The sequence below is a fragment of the Ruditapes philippinarum genome, unplaced genomic scaffold, assembly GCF_026571515.1.
Source record: "Ruditapes philippinarum isolate M1 unplaced genomic scaffold, ASM2657151v2 ctg6866_1_1_1_1, whole genome shotgun sequence".
Classification (NCBI taxonomy): Eukaryota; Metazoa; Mollusca; class Bivalvia; order Venerida; family Veneridae; genus Ruditapes; species Ruditapes philippinarum.
In genome coordinates, this window is record NW_026857518.1 from 15642 (window position 1) to 38729 (window position 23088).

Below are 23088 nucleotides of genomic sequence, written 5' to 3' on the forward strand. Positions count from 1 at the left end.
ACATCCACACTGTGCTGCCAATAATATTGATGACTCAATATCAATTACTTTAAACCAATTGCTGATTTTTAATCATACCATGTGATCATCCAATATACTCCATATTGGACTATATAGCGTCTGATATAAGTATCCTCATTGGCCAGTTGAATGCCTTTGAATCATGGATGATAAAAGCTATTAACGACCAAATTATCCGAATGAATTCTACTAGGAATGTCTAATCCGACTCTCAAACCATTATAATATTAGGTCACATTTTGCACTTCCTCAATATAACTAGGATATAGAATAAATGGGTTATTGAACACTGAACATATACAATACAGAATATATTTAGACTCTGATACACAGCCTGAGAAATCATATTGGACTCGGCTAACATTTAGTCAAATATAGTTTCTCCAGCTTAGTACTTAGTCCAAATATATTCCTGTATTATAGTAACAGTTCAATGTTATCGGCATGTGATATGCAAGCATTTGCTCATACAGGTGCTCCACACAAAATGCTAACAACAAACAAAATCTTCTGGATCCCGTTTTCTAAAATGCTCTTCTTTCTAAAAGCTCAGAAACTGGCAGATGTATCGAACATTTCACAAACTAACTAGATTGTATCCTCATATGCCACATTATTAAGTCACATAAAGAACCTAAATTAGGTCATTATATTTTGGCAACTTTCAAGCAATTAATTTGGATGAAGACCAATTTATAAGTAGAGGATTTAAGACCTCAGTTGCCCTTCTTTGCCTTATGTAATATAGTCATACAAATAGCCTAAATAACATAATTATAATGACAGCTTTTAGGCGTGATGAAAGGGCTTCATAGGTTATCCCTCTGTGCATCAAACAACCTTAAATAATTACTAGATTAATTATGGCAACATTTCATCTTTTAGTAGTGGCGCAAGGGCTGAGTTGGGCCTCTGTCTCTTATTTATGGTACAAGTTGACACCTGAGTATTAAAAGTTGAACCCATGACCTGCTAGCCATGTGAGTAAATAAACTCAATGTCTCAAACAAAACTTAACTGCAAGAGGAAAGTAATTTGAAGTAACAAACCTGTTGGGGTTTGTTGTTGTTGTTTTTATGTGTGTGAGTTTGTGCACGTGCCAGTGTGTGCATGTGTGTTTTCATTTTTGTTTTGTTTTTTTCTCAGGCAAATGAAGACTATTTTTTGTTTTGTACATAAAAAGTCATTTTCAAAACTTTATTTCATTATCTTTTATTTACATTTTATTTTTATCCAATTCCTATTTATTACATCATGATACAAACAAACAAATATGAATGAAGAAATCTTAATCCTATAAACTAACTGAAATACTTTACATAGACTATAAAAAAGTTTCTAGTTATGTACATATCAACACAAGTATATAAACATTCTGTCTAAAAAATCAAAGCATAAATTGTGTTAATACATTGCAACATTTAACTTTGTATTTATTTTTCAACAAATCCCATAATTATTTCTAATATCCCGGCTTCAATTCAGCTGTTTATTATTCTAAAGCAAGGGCAGTAACTGTACTTTTTCCTGACAAATCTTTACATTTTTTAAAGGGAGTTAACTGTATATTTTTGATACTTTTTCACCACATAATAAGCTATTTAAAACAAGGGCACTAACTATACTTTTTCTTTCCATTATGATTTTTCCAAAACAGGGGCAGTAACTGCATTTCCATTTCAATGCATTATTGTTATTTCAAAATATATACCATGATAAATTTTCATTTATTTATACCTTCCAAATCTATGACTTATAGATATCAGTAATGGAAAAGTTATACCCTTTAAAATCAATCTGTTAATTAATTTGCTGTAATACTAGGGTTTCTTAACCCATTACTTCATATACACGCCTTTTAACGCCTTTTTCACCCCCCCCCCCTTTTTGTTGACTCAAATGATGAAAAAATGCCTTATTTAGGCCCCAAACACTTGTTTTTGTTTGAGAAATGTTGTTAAAAAAAGTGACCCTTTTTTCGGCGCGGCCCCCCAACCAAAAGATACATCAGGGGGTTGCCAGAAGGGGGATGTGCCCCCTTCTGTTTGGGGGGTTTGAAGGGGGGCGGAGTCCCCCTCATCGCCAAGAAAATTTTGGACTTGTGAGAGGCTGTAAATGACCCCAGATTGATCATAAGGTAACGTGTAACTAACGCTGAAAAGCATTTGACTGTATCTCAATCCATTGAGAAGTTGCAGCACTTTGAAATCAATTTTGATGGAAAAAATCAACGCAAAATAGTGATTTTTGGCAATTTTGAGATGTCCCCTCGTTGCCATGGTAACAGAAAATTTAAGCCTGAGCATGTTGTTGCAAGGGCAATGGTCCAGTCAACATTTGTGCCAAGTTTGATTAGTGTTGAAGCAGTTTTTATAGTATTATAGCAATTTGAACTTGTAACGGGAGACTTTTCAATGAAAACAGCCATTTTTCACAAAATGCTCATGAAGTAATGGGTTAATGAAAAAAATAAAAAAATCTACAAAACAACAATTTTTCTTCAAATTTATATGACAGGCCATGTTTAAACATGAAAAAACGCGATTTAGGGTAATTTCAAGTATTTTCATCATTTTCTGTTAACCCATTACTTCATATACACGCCTTTTAACGCCTTTTTCACCCCCCCCCCCTTTTTGTTGTCTCAAATGATGAAAAAATGCCTTATTTAGGCCCCAAACACTTGTTTTTGTTTGAGAAATGTTGTTAAAAAAGTGACCTCTTTTTCGGCGCGGCCCCCAACCAAAAGATACATCAGGGGGTTGCCAGAAGGGGGATGTGCCCCCTTCTGTTTGGGGGGGTTTGAAGGGGGGCGGAGTCCCCCTCATCGCCAAGAAAATTTTGGACTTGTGAGAGGCTGTAAATGACCCCAGATTGATCATAAGGTAACGTGTAACCAACGCTGAAAAGCATTTGACTCTATCTCTATCCATTGAAAAGTTGCAGCACTTTGAAATCAATTTTGATGGAAAAAATCAACGCAAAATAGTGATTTTTGGCAATTTTGAGATGTCCCCTCGTTGCCATGGTAACAGAAAATTTAAGCCTGAGCATGTTGTTGCAAGGACAATGGTCCAGTCAACATTTGTGCCAAGTTTGATTAGTGTTGAAGCAGTTTTTATAGTATTATAGCAATTTGAACTTGTAACGGGAGACTTTTCAATGAAAACAGCCATTTTTCACAAAATGCTCATGAAGTAATGGGTTAATGAAAAAAATAAAAAAATCTACAAAACAACAATTTTTCTTCAAATTTATATGACAGGCCATGTTTAAACATGAAAAAACGCGATTTAGGGTAATTTCAAGTATTTTCATCATTTTCTGTTAACCCATTACTTCATATACACGCCTTTTAACGCCTTTTTCACACCCCCCCCCCCTTTTTGTTGACTCAAATGATGAAAAAATGCCTTATTTAGGCCCCAAACACTTGTTTTTGTTTGAGAAATGTTGTTAAAAAAAGTGACCCTTTTTTCGGCGCGGCCCCCCAACCAAAAGATACATCAGGGGGTTGCCAGAAGGGGGATGTGCCCCCTTCTGTTTGGGGGGGTTTGAAGGGGGGCGGAATCCCCCTCATCGCCAAGAAAATTTTGGACTTGTGAGAGGCTGTAAATGACCCCAGATTGATCATAAGGTAACGTGTAACCAACGCTGAAAAGCATTTGACTCTATCTCAATCCATTGAGAAGTTGCAGCACTTTGAAATCAATTTTGATGGAAAAAATCAACGCAAAATAGTGATTTTTGGCAATTTTGAGATGTCCCCTCGTTGCCATGGTAACAGAAAATTTAAGCCTGAGCATGTTGTTGCAAGGACAATGGTCCAGTCAACATTTGTGCCAAGTTTGATTAGTGTTGAAGCAGTTTTTATAGTATTATAGCAATTTGAACTTGTAACGGGAGACTTTTCAATGAAAACAGCCATTTTTCACAAAATGCTCATGAAGTAATGGGTTAATCAGACAAAAATCATAATCGCTCATCGAAATTAATCAAACAACCCTTTTCGATCAATCATCGATTATATAATCAAAGCATTTACATTAACAAAGTAATTGTGTTCATGCACATATCATGCTTTTATATTTATAAGTAATCCATTAGTATTCTGTATTTTATGTTACTACTACTTTATCAGCTGAAATACACTACTTTAAAGACTTGAGTATAATATTTTAATGAAATAAATTCATTAAAATCTATGAAATTATTATGTAATAAAGAATAAATAAACTGGATACTTTTGAAGATGCAACCTATTATGGGGACAAGTAACTTGGTCCTTTCTTAACAAAATTGTCGGGATCTTTTTAATGTCAGTATAAAATTATATTCATATTGTAGCCCCCTATAGTGTGTAGAATAATTTCATACATAACATATCTTTTTTGTGTGTAGTCAAATCATGTTTATTTTATATTTACAAAGAGACTTGTAGAAATTCATAATATTTTCTAATGTCAAATTTGAACATAGTAGATCTATATCTTTGAATTTGAATGTCTCATTGTCAACTATTAACTCCATGGTCACCATGCAGTAGCCACCAGTATGCTTTCATATTCATTTCAATGAAAAATTATACAGTAAACCTAAGCTGGCTTTAATTTAGAGTGTTGTTATAATACAGTGAGTCACTTAAAGTAACAGCGAGAAAATAAATTACTAATGATCCATTATTAAACTTTTTTTTTGTAATCGATCATCGTCATCAATTGCTATAAACGATCAATTTTCGATTATTATTTGATCATCGCTTAATCCCTATGTATGATCCTATGTAATACTATTTAATAAATATTCTAATTTAATTTTCAGAAAAATAATTCTGAGTAATGTATAAAAACAAACATGAAACAAATTATAATAAACAATACATGTTGCTATTTCCAAGTACTGATAATAAAACAATTAATTTAAAATCTTCTTTAGTCCTGTGCAGTCATTTCCTCAAACACTATAAACATTCAAATTATCTTTCAAATTCAAAAATATTTCAAATCACATTTGATTAAATTTTTCAAACTATTCAAAGCAAAAATTGAAAATAATAATAGAACTTTGCAATCTATTATAATACTGTCTTCTTATTAATAACTTTGCCTCATTTTCTTTTTTTACAAACATTTCATAACCTAAAAAGTATCATTAGGGTAAGAGTTACATCCCTTTTTTATTTATCACCATTTGTTAGAACAAGGTTTTAAAATATGACTTTATAAAACATTAAAAACTGTTATGAACTGTAATGCTGTGTCCTAAATGAATAATACCTTCTTTCTTCATGTGACATCTTTTTTTTATTATTATTTTTTCAGAGTTCTGTCCCTTTTTTAATTGACGCCATTTGTAACAAGTGAAAATATCTCACCAGAATTCGACTAAATTTGAGAATGTAATGTAATGTGAAAATGTAATTATATCATGGCGTCTTGTCAGAATGCCGACTTCTCTCATGACTTTTCAGGGCATCTTTTCTCGTTGCCCTATAGTCACATTTCGAACATTTGAATGGTTTTTCTCCAGTATGCGTCCTCATGTGTCTACGTAAGTGATACGAAGTGGGCAGAATTTTAGCGCACACGTTGCAAATCAGGTGGGAAATTTTAAGCCCGGATTCTCTCTCTATTTCCGTGAACTGATGCTGTTTCTCGGCTAAATCCAACGAGGAAGTGTCATCAAAAATACCTGAAAGAATACAATAAATAGGACTTTAATAGTGAAGAAAATTTGCAATTGTACATGTTCTATGAGAATTTTTGTCAACAAAAGCAAAACTTAATGCATCTTAAGAAATTGCTGTTATTTTCTACAAGTTCATGTTAAATGTTAATGAATATAGTGTTGGTAGTATAAGGAACAGTAGAAAAACTTATCAAATATGCAAAAGATAGGAAGTACCAAAGTTGGCCAAGTCACTGTGGACAAATAAAATCACTGGTAACCCTGTCTTGCAAGACTATACAATTTAATTTGTACTCTGTTTTTCAATAACAAGCACATTTATTTCCTATCACTTTCTTGGGAGCCTATACAGTGAAATCATTATTATTCATGGCAGATTGTCTTAGATTTTCGTGGATTAGGTAAACCAGGTGGATTAGGTAAACCACGAAATTAAGTCTACACAGCTGTTTTACAGCCCCCTATTTTTTTTAAACCGGCAATTGAATTCCTCAAATTTACGACCGAAGGCAAATGGCTTTTTGTCGGTAAACCATAAAATTAGCGCATATTGAGTACATAAGATCATTTTAAACTTTTTGTCATTAATTTACCTTGGTATCCCTTTAATGACAAAAATATTAAAATGATCTTATGACTCAAATCATGCTAAAATGATTTTTTTTTAAATCCCAGCATGAATTTCTGTATTAAATTCTATATATTTTGGGTTTGAAGCGTAATTATATTTATATATGTTGAACAAAATTAAGAAGCTGACAGAATCATCAAGGAGTTTTACAACAAGTCACGTTATTTGAAAAAACCCTGGAAGTAAAGTTAACAGATATTATGCATATAGTATGATTGAAACAAGTCTAGTCATTCATTTGACATGTTCTTTAATGTTTCCAAAGTTCACTGTGACAACTATTGTAAATCTTAACGCTCTATATATAACCTGACCCACTTTGGTCAGGCTAGAAAACCATCATTTAATACTTTAAAATGAGAAAAGATTTGTTCCTGTGACTGCCTTGTGTATTTATTTTTAGTACATTTACAGAATAATGAATGAAAATGTCAAAACAAAGAAATGAAAAATTTTGCCTGTGTCTCCCTTTAAGATATTTAACATGGTAATGGATACTAACCACAATCAGTTGATAATAATACACATGAACAAAAGTTTGGTTTGATTCTACCCAGTTTCTTGCCATGCTTAAGAAATACATAAACATGCAGTGTTTGAAAGTCTCAAATCCTCCATCCATAAAGCTGGAAAATTGCCATACAACCTTTACAGTATAAGTGCCACTTTAAAAGCAAGTTAAGATAATGAGAAATTATTTTTAACTTTATTTTAATAAAATTTAGTGAAAATGAGTTAAGACAAATATTAAGCTGTAGCTACTTGTAACTTTTATTTTTCAGGAATCAAATCAATCGGTTAACTCTAGCTTTAAGGTTCAGCGTTTGTGTATTTTCTCTTTTTGATATAGTAAAAGTTTGTGATCCACTTCTTGATTGGTAATTTCAACACGCATTCCCGTCCCTAGATTTGCCACTACTTGCCAGCTATTTCCACTGAAAAGGGTGGCATTAAGTGTAAAAAAGGTGGCATTAACTGGAAAATGACAAAATTCCACTGTTTTTCCACTGTAGTGGCAAAATTGCCACCAAATGCCACTATCCTTTGGTGGCATTTAGGTGGCATTGAGTGGAAATTTGAACATAGACTTTTTTTATGGTGGCAAAAGGGTGGAAATTGGTGAAAAATGAAACTTAGTTTATTTTGAAGGTGGAAAATGAGTGGCTTTTAGTGGAAAAGTGAAACTCTAACTATTTTCTGGGTGGCAAAATAGTGGAAAAAAACTTAGAAAATTTTGTGAATAACTTTTAGTCGAAAAGGGAAACTCTTAACTATTTTCTGGGTTGTATAAAAATTGGTGGATAAAACTGAGAAATCTAGTAATTGTGCATTGCAGGGTTTAAGATTTATTTAAGTCAAAGCTCCAAACTGAAATAAATCTGTTTATAGTTTGTACTCTACCAAAGCATCAAGTGAACTTTTTATCAAAAATATAATCTATTGAAGTTGAACAGTTAGAAAATTTTATCAGAAACTCATATTTCTTAAACATACTAGAATGCCATGAACACAATTCTGATACAAAGTCACTGCCTCACAGTAACGGTATGATAATTCCAGCTGTAAAGTAGCAGGAAAAGACACAGAAATTGGACGTAAAATCACTTTTCCAGGAGTTAAACACATATAATTATGATCAGGAAAAATTAGAAAAGTATGGGGTTACTTAACTTCCCATTTTTTATGGCAGTACTTTTCTTTAGGGATGTAAAATTTGACTTTCAAGTCAAAATGTTTATGTTCCATTCTATGCTTGTAAAATAAAATTACGGCTTTTAAAGTGTACTTTGTTCTTTAGTTATAATCTGTACATTAATTGAATAGTTGAAATGTTCTTCTATGCCCAGAAAATGCATATCTCTGCATAAAGTTTGTTGCTTCTTCTATGATATTTAATGTCAATATTGAATAAAGTTTGACTTTTGTTTTTTCTTCTAATTGACATAATAAATTGTCTCTTCAATATTACTTTAAACTGATATCTGGTGAGTACTAACACTTTTCATGTAATGCTAACAATAATTAAAGTGAAAAATGCAAAGGGCAATAACTCCAAAAGTATGCAAAGAGTTATGGTTCTTAAACACAGCACATTACTCAAAAAGATCTATATCTGTGAAGTTTCAAATTAATATCTCCAGTACTTTTTAAGCTTAATGATCAAGACAAAAATTAAGCATAGAGAAGTAAAAAATGGCAATAAACCCCAAATCATGCAATAAAAAGTTATGGTTCCTTGGCATTGTAACTTCTCATAAATGAGATTTAGTTATATGTGGAGTTTAAAATTATTGTCTCTAACATCTTTTGTGCTATGCTTTCAGAGGCTTTAAATCTATTGTAAGAATTAATGTGTGAAAAGTAAATAAGTCATAATGTCTGATAAATTTCTTACAATCAGGATAAGTAAATACTAGCTAGTAAATACTGCATCCTCTAAGATTTAACAACACAGCATACATCTCAGATCTGATAAAACTACTGCCCTCTTATCTAGTAATCTATGAATGGGGGTTAATAGTTTACTCATGCTGACCAGAATGTTCCATTTGATTATTTTGGGAGAGGCAACATTATACATGTTTTTATGTAGAATTTGTCTTAAAATAGCATGCTAAATTATCTTTTAAAAGCTTATTTCTACTCAATTCATTAAGGTATTAGATATAGTTATACATTCAAATGAATGTAAAAAATAAAATGATGGGTGCTATGGTTTTTGGAAAACCCCTCACAATTTAAAATTATAATGGACTGTCCATGCAGTTACACGTTGTAAAGTTTGAATTCAAAGGAAATGAGGTCAGTTAAAGCTTGCAAACACAAAGGAAATTATTGATATTGTAGCAATTCTGGAGATATTTTGTTTAAAATGTAAGGGTGCATATTTTTGATTTCTCAAAGAAAACAATTAAAGTCTTATTAGTGTGGTAAATATAAATGAGAAGTTTTAATTGAAGTGTGAATGTGTAGACAAGAAGATAAACAGCAGAATCATTCCCAGTCAAAGTTTCAGGTAAACAACTTTTACATACAATAATTATTGTTATTTATGCAGAAACTGTTTAGTTTTTTGACAGTAAAAATATGAAGTGGTATTGTATAAAATTGTGTTTTATATTTGTTTTGTTTGTAACTTGACTAAAAAGAAAGCTGCATGTACAATGTACATATAAAGAATGTAGGAATAAAAAGAATGTAGGAAGATCTTCATCATTTCTTAAATACAATATGTTAGAAATTTTAAGTTTGAGAAAAAAATTATAGAAATTAATCAGTAAGTACAATATCATTATGTACAATATTACATCAATCAAACTATAGATAACCTGAGGTACCTATTACTACAACTTTCATGCTATAAACAATTTTCCTTGTGTGTCACAGTCATGTGGAGCAGATTAACAGTAACTGATTTATTAGTAAGTTTCATTCCTTCATTGTTGTAATTCAGCTTTCATGGTGCAGTAGATAATTATATAACCATAACTAGACAGTCTAGAGTAACATGCTATTAGGAGAGTGACAGTTCATAACAGAAACAGCATTAAATAAGAATTATTATTTTGCAGACACAAAGCAATGAGGAGCAGCCTGGAGCAACACATTTGATCTTCAGTGGCTTTACAAAGGTATCTTGTTAATTCAAAGTTATTTTAGAATTAATAGGAAAGAAGTGTCACAGTACCCAATAAGACACTTTTCAGTTCTTGATAAATATAGCTATTAGTCACTATTTACAAACCTACTTTAATTCAAACTCTTTATGACACTTTAATTTGCATTTACATTTTGTTTTACAAATTTTAGAGTTTTTGTACATTTTAGCTTGAAAATTTTAAGTTGTATTTCTTTATTTCTTTCTTATTTAAAAATTTTAGAGTTGTATACATATACCAAGGTCTTATAAAAGTGTTTCATTTTCTGTCTTTACATATTAGATATTGATAATCATTTTCTGTCTTTACTTATTTGATATTGTTAATCATATTTTAGGACCAAGTGATGGCAGAACTGAAGCCATATGCCTCAAAAGAGAAAGGTACAGCAAAGCTCTTCAGAATGCTATTCAATATAGAAGAGATTAAAGGCCGCTCATTGTTTGGTATGAGGAAAGGGAACAGAGAGTCTGACGCCAGACCTTCTTGTGCAGACAAGGCAAAACTTAAGTTCTTGGAAGGTAACTAATGAACTGAATGAAAATATCATTTTTGATTCTGCGTATATTTTCTGCCTTGGAGAAATAAGAAAAGTCTGATTCTTCCACGTCTGCAGTGCTGTTTTTTAAAGTGTTTTAATCATATCTATGCACTCAAATTGAATATAGAAATATCCAAAAGTCATATAAAAATGTAAGCTTATGTTTTTAATTATTGTATTAATCATTCATAATTTTTTTTGTTTTAGATTGTGCGCTCGAAAAGTTGCCGACAACCTAAAGGACTGAACTCAAACCATCCAGGAATAGCAAGATAAACTGAAGAAAATAAATGGACTAATGTTTTGCTATTTTTTTGAGACAATATATAACTTCATAAGGAAACATTAAAAAGGATTATTTTTAAAATTTGTTTGTTTCCAATTTAGGGTACAGGGTGACTTTCAAGCAGTTTCCAGCTATTGCCACCCACAAGGTGGAAAATTTCTGAAAGGGTGAAAATAGGTGGCATTTAGTGGAAACTGAATTTGCCACTATCTGGTGGCAAAATGGTGGAAAAGTGTCTAAATACTCCACCAATTTTCCACCCTTATGGTGGCAAAAGGTGGAAATAAGTGGCATTTGGTGGAAAATAAGTTTGCCACTCAATGGTGGCATAATGGTGGAAATTTGTCTAAATACTCCACCAATTTTCCACCATTATGGTGGCAATAAGTGGAAACAAGTGGCATCTAGTGGAAAATGAGTTTGCCACCCTAAGGTGGCATAATGGTGGCATTATGGTGAAAGTTTGTCTAAATACTCCACCAATTTTCCACTCATTGGTGGCATTTAGTGTAAAAAAGGTGGAATTAACTGGAAAATTATATAACATCAGTCCTGCTCAAATTTTTCACCATTTTCATGATTTGGGTGGCGTTTTGGTGGCATTATTGGTGGAAAATTGTCTAAATACTCCACCATTGAAAAGGGTGGCATTTTAGTGGCAAATCTAGGGACGGGTTGTCACACATATCACGAAATTTGTCGCACATTGTGCATGGTCACACATATGGCAAGAACAGAACAAGTTTTCCACAAATTAATCTGAATGTCAAATGCAATCAGCGTGTTTTATCAACATATGTGTTTGGCACAAACATGCTGAAGCGATAGGCTTGTTTTATCAACATATGTGTTCATCACATGCCATCAGCGTGTTTTATCAACATGTGCTTGTCATATGCGATCAGCGTGTTTTATCAACATATGTGTTTTGTCACAAACATGCGATCAGCGTGTTTTATCAACATATGTGTTTGTCACATGCGATCAGCGTGTTTTATCAACATATGTGTTTTGTCACATGCGATCAGCGTGTTTTATCAACATATGTGTTTGTCACATGCGATCAGCGTGTTTTATCAACATATGTGAATGCAATGAAGACTTGTATGCCGTTCTGAAGACACAATACTGGCAACATATCGGTTTTTCTTTCGAGTGTGATAACAAATGGACCTCCACTTTCTGCTTTGTCGCAAACTGTTTCCCACAATTTTCACATATGAACACCATCAGTCCATCAACACGTATGCATGTATAACCATAACTGTTCGGTGTGCCGATTGGTACATTTTTTGGCTCGGCTGGTTTTACATTTGGAGTAATTGCCAGACTGGTTGTAATATTCTTGTCAATTGCATGAGGGTAACAAGTCAGAAGAACAGGAAATACTGGTAAATCTGAAAAGATAAGAGAATTCCTGAATTTTTATTTGTTTTTATCTATGCCGAAACATCATTCTATGAAATGTACACATCACATGCACAATTTTTATTATTTCTGCAGGACCATGGAATTATACATGGGTCAAATTGCATGTCCAGCGTTACAGTTTTGTAGGTGTCAATCTGGTGTAGCTAAAAATAATCACAAGCATTTGTGCTTTACAACTGTTAAAGAAGGATCCATATACGTCCAACCAATGTAACATTTTTGTAGGTGTCAATCATGTATAGCTAACAATAATCACGAGCATTTCTGCTTCACAACTGGTAAAGAAGGATGTCCACTATATGGTTTTCCATACAGTAATGTCATGCAGTTAAGAGCTATAAATTGGAACAAGCATTTTTATACCAGCATAATGCAAGAATTAAGGCGCACATGAAATGTACACCATCTGGGAACCCAATTAACAGTGATGTAAACTGAATGGTCAAAATTTGTCAACCATCAACAATTTCTTGACAGAAAGTATGCTGTTTTGGAGGAAACAGTACCTATACCTAAGGAGCGAGAATTTTCACGTCCTTTGCCCTTGTAGTTGAAATTTCAGACAATACATGTATTTGCTTTTGGCATATAAAAATCGTGAACTGTGGGCCCTCAGATAGTGAGTAATATCTAGCTTTTGCTTTCAACATTTCCAAGGCCTACAATCATTTAATCTTATAATTTTCACCCCTATACTCACTGAAATTATAATTTACACAGTCTTTTTAGATAATTGAAAGCCTTAAAATGTTTATAAATAATATAATATAACAAAACATTCATTTTCCGAAAAGCTGCATGCGTTGTAAAAAGACAAGATCAAAACAAAAAGATAACTTTCAGAATTATCTTATTCATTTTTTAATCAAAGCATTTTAACAAAACAATTAACACCTAGAAATCAGGGAATAAAACATTATCATAAAAAATAAATAGGTCACAATACATATTGAACAATATGAAAATTTTACTTCATTGCATTTAACGTCATAAAATACCAGAATCAAATAAGCAAGACAATTTTAATATCTCAATGGTTGATTCACCAAACAGGCTTTCCTGGATATCAAACCAGTTTCTACAAATTTCTTTGCAAAATTAACCGACTAGTCTTAAATCCCATATAATTTCTGAATCAGTCAAGAGAGACAAATGATCATTTGAGTAATGCAAAAGATCAATAGACGTTATCCGGAACTCAGATATGCAAATATGGGTTAATCCCAGCTCTTCCGTACAAATAAACTTTTACCGTTATAGCTGCATTATCAGAGTGTCGCAATAGATTAGGCAACCTGCTTTGCTCATTTTTGAAGCTGTATCTGTAAAGGTTTGTGTCTACAGATAAGCTGGGAAAAACCCAAATATTCTTTATTCCGGAGTTTATTTTCTCTCTATTTTCACAGAGTTTTTATGCATTGCACCCCAGAGATCCAACCAGTAACCTCCAATGCTCAAACTCTTTAGCAAAGTTGAGGGCCGGCACAGAAACAAAAGACACTGTTAATGTTAACGTATGAATGGGTTGAATCTCACTGCACTTTCACACATCACTTTCATTTTGTTATTAATTAATCAATGAAACATCCATAGAATGAATAGAAAAAAACACTTCACAACAGCATTGAATAAATATGTATCATTTTAAAATGCACTTGACAACAGCTGTTGAACTACTATAGATATGCAAGCAAACAGTTCAAATTTAAATTCCTGAACGCTTTTCCAAAAGCTACTATTCACCAAAGTATAACCAATCTGTTGACACAATGGTTGTATCTAAAAATAGCCCAAGAATGTCACTCTGTGAAACCAGTCTTGTTGCACTAATTCACTTAAACATATGACAAACCCTTTGTTATATTCCAAATGATTATGCTATAACTGATCCAATTTAGCACAATTCTTGACGCAGTTTTTTTTCCGTGCCAATGTATCCAACACCAGAATCGTATGTTCAAATTCATCATCCCGTCCAAATAAAATGAGATCCATGCCTATTACTTTCATGCACTCTAAGATAATCTTTTCTTGCACACTTGTAATCACAAAATCTGCAGGCAAACGGTTTCTCCTTCCAGTGTATTTTCATATGACGCGAAATCATATACTTCGTTTTAAATCTTTTTCCGCAGTTTCCATGGGAACACACGTATACTGCACTATTATTCATATCAATGTACGAGTCGAGAGCATCTTCACTCTGATTGGGTGAAATATATGTGGGCGTGGCTTCAGAATCTACCAGAGTTCCTGAAAATTATAACATAATAAAATGTAAACATAATCTAGTGAAGTACCTACATTACTTATTTACTATCATTAATTATTATTGTATATGGAACATTGGTGGTTCTACTAAGGTGGCCTTTCATGCCTGAAATAATGCACGGAAATGCATCTGAGGTCTTCCTCCACCAGTAAAGCTGGAACGTCACCATATGACCTGCACTGTGTCGGTGGGACATAAAACCCAATTAAACAAACAAACAAACTATTGTATACATATACGTTTCCTGGTGAAAATACAGTCATTTTCAAGTGAAGAAATAAGCTAAGTATGTGTCCCTACACATTGTCTTCATCAACTACCCTGTGTTAGGTCAAACATAAGGATGGTCTTTACTGCGTTTGTACATTTCCATTTCTCCTGACCCTGATGCATGTAGAAAGTTAAAGTTAATTTATTTTTAGACCTTTCAAACATGTTGCAATGTCAATGTAAATACAATAAAATTGCACATAAAATAAGATAAACACAATAGAATCAGCTTTTTTTTTTTTTTGGCTTATTATAATTTTATAGCACCTATTCGTTCATATTCCCAATTGAAAATAGTGTATCATTTTCCCAATCCACAGGAAAAAATTCCCAAATGAAATGGTCAAAATAAAATTCTTGAATTACAAATTCTAAAAACTTTGAAAATAAGGACTCCTTCACTGTTATGGTGCTTAAATATTTGAGTCATGCATTTTTTACAATTTTTAACAAAATGTCGCTGAAATTCCAAATACCATGGGTATGGGTCAAGTTCCAAAAATCCTGGAGAAAAAAAAACATGCATTATATTTCATAATAAAATGTAAAATTGTTTAATATTTTTTAGTCTGAATCAGGCTTTTGTCTCAAATCAATAACACAACAATTTCAAGTAACACAAATTCTCACACTCATTGAGCATATTTCGGGCCTTGGTGAAACTATATGCTATAAAAGCATAATTTGAGCCTTGGTGAAAATATCTATATTGTAAAAACATATTCTGAGCCTTGGTGAAAGTATCTGTTCTATAAAAGCATAATTTGAGCCTTGGTGAAAGTATCTGTATTGTAAAAACATATTCTGAGCCTTGGTGAAAGTATCTGTTCTATAAAAGCATAATTTGAGCCTTGGTGAAAGTATCTGTATTGTAAAAACATATTCTGAGCCTTGGTGAAAGTATCTGTTCTATAAAAGCATATTCTGAGCCTTGGTGAAAGTATCTGTGCTATAGAAACATAATCTGAGTCTTGGTGAAAGTATCTGTATTGTAAAAACATATTCTGAGCCTTGGTGAAAGTAAACATAATCTGAGCCTTGGTGAAAGTATCTGTGCTTTAAAAGCATATGCTGAGCCTTGGTGAAAGTATCTATTCTATAAAAGCAAATCTGAACCTCGGTGAAAGAATCTGCTATAAGGGCATAATTTTAACTTTGGTCATAGAATGTGTTATTAGCAGATTTTCTATGCAATGCAAAAAGGATAAGAACTGCCGTAAAATAAGTGTCATGCGGAAATATTCTTATAACATTTTGAATAATACTGAAAAACTTTTCTGACATTTAATGTTCAACAAAAACCTACACAACCTTCACAAATAATAATCACTTGTCACTAGGTTTGTTGTCACAACCACAGCTGCCTGAACTATTTCTCAACACTTTACGTTTAAGACATTTACACATTTATATTCAATAAAATGTTTACACCTTGCAATATAATACACATGTTTTTTACCTTATTTAAACAAATATGTTACGTGTTCAACACTTTAATGCTTAAAAGTTAATTCCGACTTCAACGTTAATAATGTTGACTAATTTCAGTTAATATGTACATCTTAAGAACTACCACTATGTCTAGTCTGTTCATGTTTATGTATTGCACACTGAATGTTTTGCACAACCACACTTTTAAAATAGTATTGCACACTTAATGTTTCAAAACCTGCACACTTAATGTTTCAAAACCAAGCTTTCAACATAGTATTACACACATGATATTTCCAAACCTAACTTTCAACATAAATATTAATGTCTAAGCTAACTTTGTCTCTTGGTCACTGTTCATTTGCAGTAGAAACTGTTCATGTTTACACCTTATATGCTGTCTTAGATTATCTTTCCGTGTACACTGAAATCCACAATACACGCATATAAACGGCTTCTCCTTGGTGTGTACTCTTAAATGCCTCACCATCATATGTTTGGCAGCAAACGTTTTCCCGCAATTTTCAAACTGACAAACCAGAATTTTCATGCCATCATGTAACAATTCCAAATATGGCTGCTGTTCAAAATTCGAATTACTACTCTCTAATTGGCCAACTTGTATCCTTCTTTCTGATTGGCTGGTTTGGTAAATTCTGTTTTCTGATTGGTCAATACCAACAACATCTGCAAAGAAATGAAAAAGATTAACAAATGCTCGTCAAAATCATTGGAAAATTTATAAACAGTAGAAATACTGCATGCAATATTATTTTTTACACAAGGCAAGGCAATTTATACAAAGGGCTTTCATGCCTTGTCCAAAGAATTGGTACAAGCATTTAAATGCTAGCATAATGTAAGACTTAGAGAATGGAATGTTTGCCTAACATGAAAAGTGCACCATTTGGGACTCCAACTAGAACTGAATGTTTGCCTAACATAAAACATATACCATTTGGGACTCCAACTTACAAGTGATGCAGACCAAATGCTTAAAGTTTGTCAACCATCATCACTTTCTTCGCCCTGATGGTGGCGTTAAACATTTCAAATCTAAATACAATCATCAATTTGTTTTTCATGCAAAATTGTTTGTTTTAAAGTTTCAATTTTTTTAATCACAGAAACTTTTGGTCCAACATACACTGTGTAAATACAAGGTTCAGAAATAAACAATAATTCTGTCAACTTAAATTAGAGTAACCTCACAGGGGGTTATTGACATTATTATATCATTAATGCAAGAACTCGTATACATGATTCAATGAGTATGGTTTAGCTCACACAGGCACTTTCAGTAACTGTAATATGATTTATTGCAAGCTTATTTATTCATCCCAACAATCACCAAATCCAGTCCCATCTCGATATTATGAAAAAAATCTGACACTTTAAAAACTTCAATACAATTTTACCTGATGATAAACGAAAGAAAAAACCAAAACAATACATAAAATTGAATCCTCTCATATCAATAAAGAAACTTCATTAGAATTTGACACTGAACAAACTTCAATACACTTTTACATAAACTAAAGAAAAAACCAGAACAATACATAAAATTCTTCATATATGTATCTAAAATCTGAGTTATTGTTATATGTACATGTTGATGACCTACATTCATTGTGAAATCAAATTAATCAGAGAGACTTGGTAACAGTTTAAGACAATCTTTGAAAAAATTGCTCCTTTAGAACGTAAAATCATATTTCAGCAAAATCACATTCTGTTTTTTTGGAAGTAAATCTCACAAAACAGTATAAGCAGACTTTACAAATAAAAGCAGTCTTCAAGTCAAACTTAATACGTCACTTATTTTCCTTCAAATTCGCTATTGTAAACCCTCGTGTTTGTACTGTTTGTTCTAAAGTGAATTGAAATCACTATGTATATAAAATCATACTTCAAAGTTTAAATCTGAAATTAATGTTTGTCACGTATTTGCAACCGAGTACCTAAATTTAGGTAGATCTCTTACCTAACTGAATTCACATCTTTTAATTTTTGAATTCATCTCAATACTTAGTAAAATCCAAGCAGAATACTCACATCTCATGAATGTGTACCCACAATTCCAATCATCAAATCACTTAGAAATTTACCAATAATCCTGATAAGTAACCTCAGATGGAAATAAACCCTTGTTTTGTTTTTTTCTTGGCATTAAAAATCACAAGTAACAGCACTGTTAGCATAACTAAGGCCTTGACAGTTGATCTCAATTCAAGTCAATCAACCTTAACATTTAGTTACAACACTCAAATCAATTTCAATCCAATTATAACACACAGTCAATCTCAAATCAAAGTAATTGCACATATTTTCTCTATATTAAATCAGAGAAAAATTTTCATCAAAAGCCGAAAAAGTTGCTTTCCCAAGAAAAATCATATGCCGTACTACCTATGTGTAAACTCATGCTTTTTCACAGTATCTTTCCGAGAACTGCGATACGAACAAAATCTACACTGAAACGGTCTTTCCTTGGTATGCGTCAACACATGTCTCTCCATCCCTTGTTTACTTCCAAATGCCTTTCTACAGCTCTTGATGGAACAACAGAAGATGTTCATATGGTCCCCTTTGTTAATCATCACGTATCCGGGAGATTCGTTTTCCCATTCTGCGCTTTCTTCAAACTGATTTGTCACCGATGAATCTGAAACAAAAATCACAATGTTTTTTAATGAGAGTTTATGATGTATTTTTCTTCAGTTTTTTATTTTAGACAACTTATCAATGAATTTGGTCCCATTCACCAATACATGATGTAGCAGTGAATAATGTCTTCCATGCAATACATAACACATCAGTCACCCTTATTTTGTTCACAGTCAATGATACTACAAAACATATCCGTGTTCACAATAAACAACATATCAGTGACTTACAAAACTTGTTCACGTTACACACAACAGATATCAGTGACTCTTGTTTTATTGACACTAACCAACATATCAGCAATTTTGCTCTCATTCACTCTACTTATCAATTTAATATTGTGTTATTCACAATACAAAACATATAAGTCACTTTTACAAATCTTGTGTACATTATTGCAGTACATATCAGTAACTTTTATCTTGTTCACGATACACAACATATATCAGTGACTTTTGTCTTGTGGACAGGACAATACATGGCATATCAGTGACGCATGCCACAACATTATTAAAGACAAATAAGTACATGTAGCTTTTGTCTCATTGCCAATACAAGACAAATAATGTATCATTATTCAAGCTGTCTTTTACTTACTAATGTTCCACTTATTCAAGCATTTAAATAAATTTTTCATTAAATAAAATTTTTTTAGCTGCACAATACATTTTGACAAACAGGAAATTAAGCATTTACGCATTTAGTAGTCACTTTGGCAGGACAACCAAACTTGAAATTTTTATTTTTCCCTGGCAAAGTACTATGCCTTTGATGCCAAATTTAGAGTGTTCATTATAAAAGTATCACATCCAAAACCTTTATTTCTAAAATTTCACATAACATTTAATTCTTTTATTTTATTTTCTTTCTAAAGTTCATTGTCTTCACAATAAAGTACTATACCTTAAACTTACTGTTCAAAATCAACATAATTGTTGGCATCTCAAGATGTGACACCCCTTTTAATGTCTCAAAAAACAAGTTTTTACTGCATATTCAACTTTAACTGTAAAAAGATTTTTCAGTGTTTTCAAGAAAATCCCAAGTGTGTTTAGGTCAGGTAACCTTATAACTTCATAGATGGATCAGCTCCTTAGCACACTTCTTCAGTTTTAATAAGCTCAACAACTTCAGATCTTATATCTACCTCATTCATCTTCAGTTCTTTCTTTACATCAGAGTCTTCCTGGGCATCATTTAAAACAGTATCCATGAATGTAAGGTCCATATCACTTTTCTCCTTTATCTGGTCATTAACTTTACCATCATTATCATTAGCTACATCGTTATAACTTCCAACATTGCTATTGTTTCCTTCATCTTTATCATCTTTGTTATCATCATTATCTTCCAAATTATTCACACATTTAACCAATTTATGTACAAATTTCATATGCTCATCAAGATACGGCTTTATACCAAACATTTTCCCGCAAATATTACAACTAAACATTTTCCTCGAGTGACTCTCGTGATGATGTCTTAACAGACAAGTCTTGTATGTAAAACTCTTCGAACATAGATCGCATTTGAACGTCTTTCCCGAAGTATGCGAAGCCATGTGCTCTTTTAATTTTTCTGTACTTTTGAAATTTTTAAAACAGATACTACATATTTTATCTTTCCGATGCTTCGACAAATTTTGCCCATCAGTATGCATACGCTTTAAGTGTTCCCCTAGACTTTCCCTGAAGCCGAAGCCTTTCCCGCAAATGTCACAGAAGTATCGTTTCTCCCCAGTATGAACAACCATATGCCGTTCCAATTTACTTCTTACGTTAAATCTTTTCCCACATGTTTCACATTCGATTTTTTTCTTTGAATCGTCAGACATCATACTGTAACCTTCCCTTCTTGCCAAGGTCCGATTTTCCCTTGAGCAGTTTTTCTGTAATGAATCGTATTTCCCTTTTGCTTTCCTTGAAAAATTGTTTGCTATCAACCGCAGAGGATGGACATCATCTGCTGTAAAATAATCAAAATTGTGAATTCTAATATTGTTTTTGTTTACGAATATTTTCCTACAAAGTAGAGAAAAAGAAAGAACAAAGAAATCATTCTTCATTGCAATAATATTTATTTCTCTATTTCTTTCATTTCTTTTTTTAACTTATTGTGCAGCATAACATAGCACACTGGACAAAAGACATACCAACTTCAATAGTAAATTAATCTGACATATAACTGAGCCTTTTTAAATGCACGTTGAAGTCCAACTTTCCATCAAATATGAAGCATCACCAGGAATATCTATCATCATACTCAATGCTGCCTCATTAAATACAACAAAAAGCTTCAAAATTCATTTTCAATGATTTTAATTGAAAAGAACAACAAACAGCTTCCAGAATAAGTTTACAAATCAAAGATTTCTGCAAACTCAGCTACCCTTTTTTCAGTAATTAGATAATAAATTAACAGTTCAGTCAACAATGAGTATAAAGTTAAGCAAAACCTGGCTTTTAAATTTCATATACACCTAACAATGAGTGCTGGGTTGAATCTCCCACTGGGTTTTTCTTTCTCCAGTCCAGTAGGACACCCAATGGGGTTGTTACAACAAAGTATTGATACCTGTTTTCCACTCCAAACTTAGCCAAGGAGGAGTTATGTTTTTTTGCACTGCACTTCTATTCAATGAGATCTATCTATCTATAAAGTTTCCTGATGATATCAGAGTTATGTCCCTGGTAAAATTCGAAGTGTAAAAATGAACAAGAAACATGGCAATGCCATGAAACCAGGTTTTCAATTATCACCATTGTAGATAAATATGTTGTATTTGAAATACAAATACAAGCAACAAACAATGTAACTATGTGCAATGTAAAACATGAATAATGTAGGAGGAATTGCCACTGAAGAAGTGTTCACAAAATATTATGTATAAGGAAAAAAACAAAGGGCCATAATTAGGTCAAAAACTATCCAATCACAAAACCCTGACAATATGTGCCAGGGTGCTTGATGACAAAGCTTCTGTGAAAGTTTGAACAAAATCCGTTGAGAAATGTAGGACGAGTTCAGCACAGAAGAATTTGTTCACTATAATTATATTGATAATTCTGTATAATGAAAAACAAGTTACAAAGTAGACATGAAATAATATATCATATCTTTTTTAAATTACCTCCAAAGATGATATGACCTTTGACTGCCAAATCAAGTTAAAATCATGTAAACAGGATTTTCAATGTTAATGTCACTGTGACCTTGACCTTGGAGCCAGCCATGCGGAACATGCGTTCTGCACTGTGACCTTGACCTTGGAGCCAGCCATGCGGAACATGCGTTCTGCACGTCATCTTGATGTGGTAAACATTTGTCTGAAGTTTCATCAAAATTCTTCAAAGGGTTGAAGAGTTACAGAGCGGACAGGATTTTCAATGTTAATGTCACTGTGACCTTGACCTTGGAGCCAGCCATGCGGAACATGCGTTCTGCACGTCATCTTGATGTGGTAAACATTTGTCTGAAGTTTCATCAAAATTCTTCAAAGGGTTGAAGAGTTACAGAGCGGACAGGATTTTCAATGTTAATGTCACTGTGACCTTGACCTTGGAGCCAGCCATGCGGAACATGCGTTCTGCACGTCATCTTGATGTGGTAAACATTTGTCTGAAGTTTCATCAAAATTCTTCAAAGGGTTGAAGAGTTACAGAGCGGACAGGATTTTCAATGTTAATGTCACTGTGACCTTGACCTTGGAGCCAGCCATGCGGAACATGCGTTCTGCACGTCATCTTGATGTGGTAAACATTTGTCTGAAGTTTCATCAAAATTCTTCAAAGGGTTGAGGAGTTACAGAGCGGACACAATTTCGTTTGACGCCCGCCCGAGCGGACAGGATTTTCAATGTTAATGTCACTGTGACCTTGACCTTGGAGCCAGCCATGCGGAACATGCGTTCTGCACGTCATCTTGATGTGGTAAACATTTGTCTGAAGTTTCATCAAAATTCTTCAAAGGTTGAAGAGTTACAGAGCGGACAGGATTTTCAATGTTAATGTCACTGTGACCTTGACCTTGGAGCCAGCCATGCGGAACATGCGTTCTGCACGTCATCTTGATGTGGTAAACATTTGTCTGAAGTTTCATCAAAATTCTTCAAAGGGTTGAAGAGTTACAGAGCGGACAGGATTTTCAATGTTAATGTCACTGTGACCTTGACCTTGGAGCCAGCCATGCGGA

At 33.0% G+C, this 23088-nt stretch overlaps 4 protein-coding genes and 1 long non-coding RNA gene across 7 annotated transcripts; 1 reads left to right on the forward strand and 4 right to left on the reverse strand.

Annotated features, from left to right (window-relative positions):
* Nucleotides 1-4807: 4807 nt before the first annotated feature.
* Nucleotides 4808-7236, reverse strand: LOC132750038 (uncharacterized). Its single transcript, XR_009628493.1, has 2 exons — nucleotides 7103-7236; nucleotides 4808-5712 (listed from the first exon to the last, which is right to left on the reverse strand). It is a non-coding gene; the product is annotated as an uncharacterized LOC132750038 (long non-coding RNA).
* Nucleotides 7237-9136: 1900 nt separating this feature from the next.
* On the forward strand, nucleotides 9137-11503 carry LOC132750037 (uncharacterized). The gene is made up of 4 exons (XM_060739978.1): nucleotides 9137-9356; nucleotides 9913-9972; nucleotides 10337-10520; nucleotides 10748-11503. The coding sequence occupies exons 1-4, from the start codon at nucleotides 9306-9308 to the stop codon at nucleotides 10777-10779; spliced, it is 327 nt and encodes a 108-aa protein (XP_060595961.1). The 5' UTR covers nucleotides 9137-9305; the 3' UTR covers nucleotides 10780-11503.
* Nucleotides 11504-11879: 376 nt separating this feature from the next.
* Nucleotides 11880-14964, reverse strand: LOC132750034 (gastrula zinc finger protein xLCGF3.1-like). Its single transcript, XM_060739974.1, has 3 exons — nucleotides 14850-14964; nucleotides 14262-14510; nucleotides 11880-12223 (listed from the first exon to the last, which is right to left on the reverse strand). The coding sequence occupies exons 1-3, from the start codon at nucleotides 14962-14964 to the stop codon at nucleotides 11880-11882; spliced, it is 708 nt and encodes a 235-aa protein (XP_060595957.1).
* LOC132750036 (zinc finger protein 62-like) lies at nucleotides 12059-21399 on the reverse strand. 3 transcript variants are annotated; one of them, XR_009628491.1, is made up of 3 exons: nucleotides 20045-21399; nucleotides 18640-18895; nucleotides 12059-16917 (listed from the first exon to the last, which is right to left on the reverse strand). XR_009628491.1 is itself a non-coding variant. In XM_060739977.1 (2 exons), exons 1-2 carry the CDS (start codon nucleotides 20960-20962, stop codon nucleotides 18884-18886), a joined length of 930 nt encoding a protein of 309 aa, XP_060595960.1. In that variant the 5' UTR covers nucleotides 20963-21399; the 3' UTR covers nucleotides 16928-18883. The 3 variants fall into 3 exon arrangements, 1 of the variants encoding a protein (XP_060595960.1); XR_009628492.1 differs by having other exon boundaries at nucleotides 18286-18895; XM_060739977.1 differs by lacking the exon at nucleotides 12059-16917 and having other exon boundaries at nucleotides 16928-18895.
* On the reverse strand, nucleotides 16559-18830 carry LOC132750035 (gastrula zinc finger protein XlCGF62.1-like). Its single transcript, XM_060739976.1, has 2 exons — nucleotides 18704-18830; nucleotides 16559-16917 (listed from the first exon to the last, which is right to left on the reverse strand). Exons 1-2 carry the CDS (start codon nucleotides 18828-18830, stop codon nucleotides 16559-16561), a joined length of 486 nt encoding a protein of 161 aa, XP_060595959.1.
* Nucleotides 21400-23088: the final 1689 nt, after the last annotated feature.

What these genes read in the sequence shown, in the direction of transcription:
- LOC132750037 (XM_060739978.1), top strand. Translation starts at nt 9,306, where the DNA reads ATGTGTAGACAAGAAGATAAACAGCAGAATCATTCCCAGTCAAAGTTT. An exon ending in ATTCCCAGTCAAAGTTTCAG is followed by an intron (nt 9,357 to 9,912) that starts GTAAACAACTTT and finishes ATTATTTTGCAG; the next exon opens with ACACAAAGCAATGAGGAGCA. An exon ending in AAAACTTAAGTTCTTGGAAG is followed by an intron (nt 10,521 to 10,747) that starts GTAACTAATGAA and finishes TTTTTGTTTTAG; the next exon opens with ATTGTGCGCTCGAAAAGTTG.
- LOC132750034 (XM_060739974.1), bottom strand. Translation starts at nt 14,964, where the DNA reads ATGTTTGAAAGGTCTAAAAATAAATTAACTTTAACTTTCTACATGCAT. An exon ending in TATGTTTGACCTAACACAGG is followed by an intron (nt 14,511 to 14,849) that starts GTAGTTGATGAA and finishes TATAATTTTCAG; the next exon opens with GAACTCTGGTAGATTCTGAA. An exon ending in TTATCTTAGAGTGCATGAAA is followed by an intron (nt 12,224 to 14,261) that starts GTAATAGGCATG and finishes TTATCTTTTCAG; the next exon opens with ATTTACCAGTATTTCCTGTT.
- LOC132750035 (XM_060739976.1), bottom strand. Translation starts at nt 18,830, where the DNA reads ATGATTAACAAAGGGGACCATATGAACATCTTCTGTTGTTCCATCAAG. An exon ending in CAAGGAAAGACCGTTTCAGT is followed by an intron (nt 16,918 to 18,703) that starts GTAGATTTTGTT and finishes ATTTCTTTGCAG; the next exon opens with ATGTTGTTGGTATTGACCAA.
- LOC132750036 (XM_060739977.1), bottom strand. Translation starts at nt 20,962, where the DNA reads ATGAAGAATGATTTCTTTGTTCTTTCTTTTTCTCTACTTTGTAGGAAA.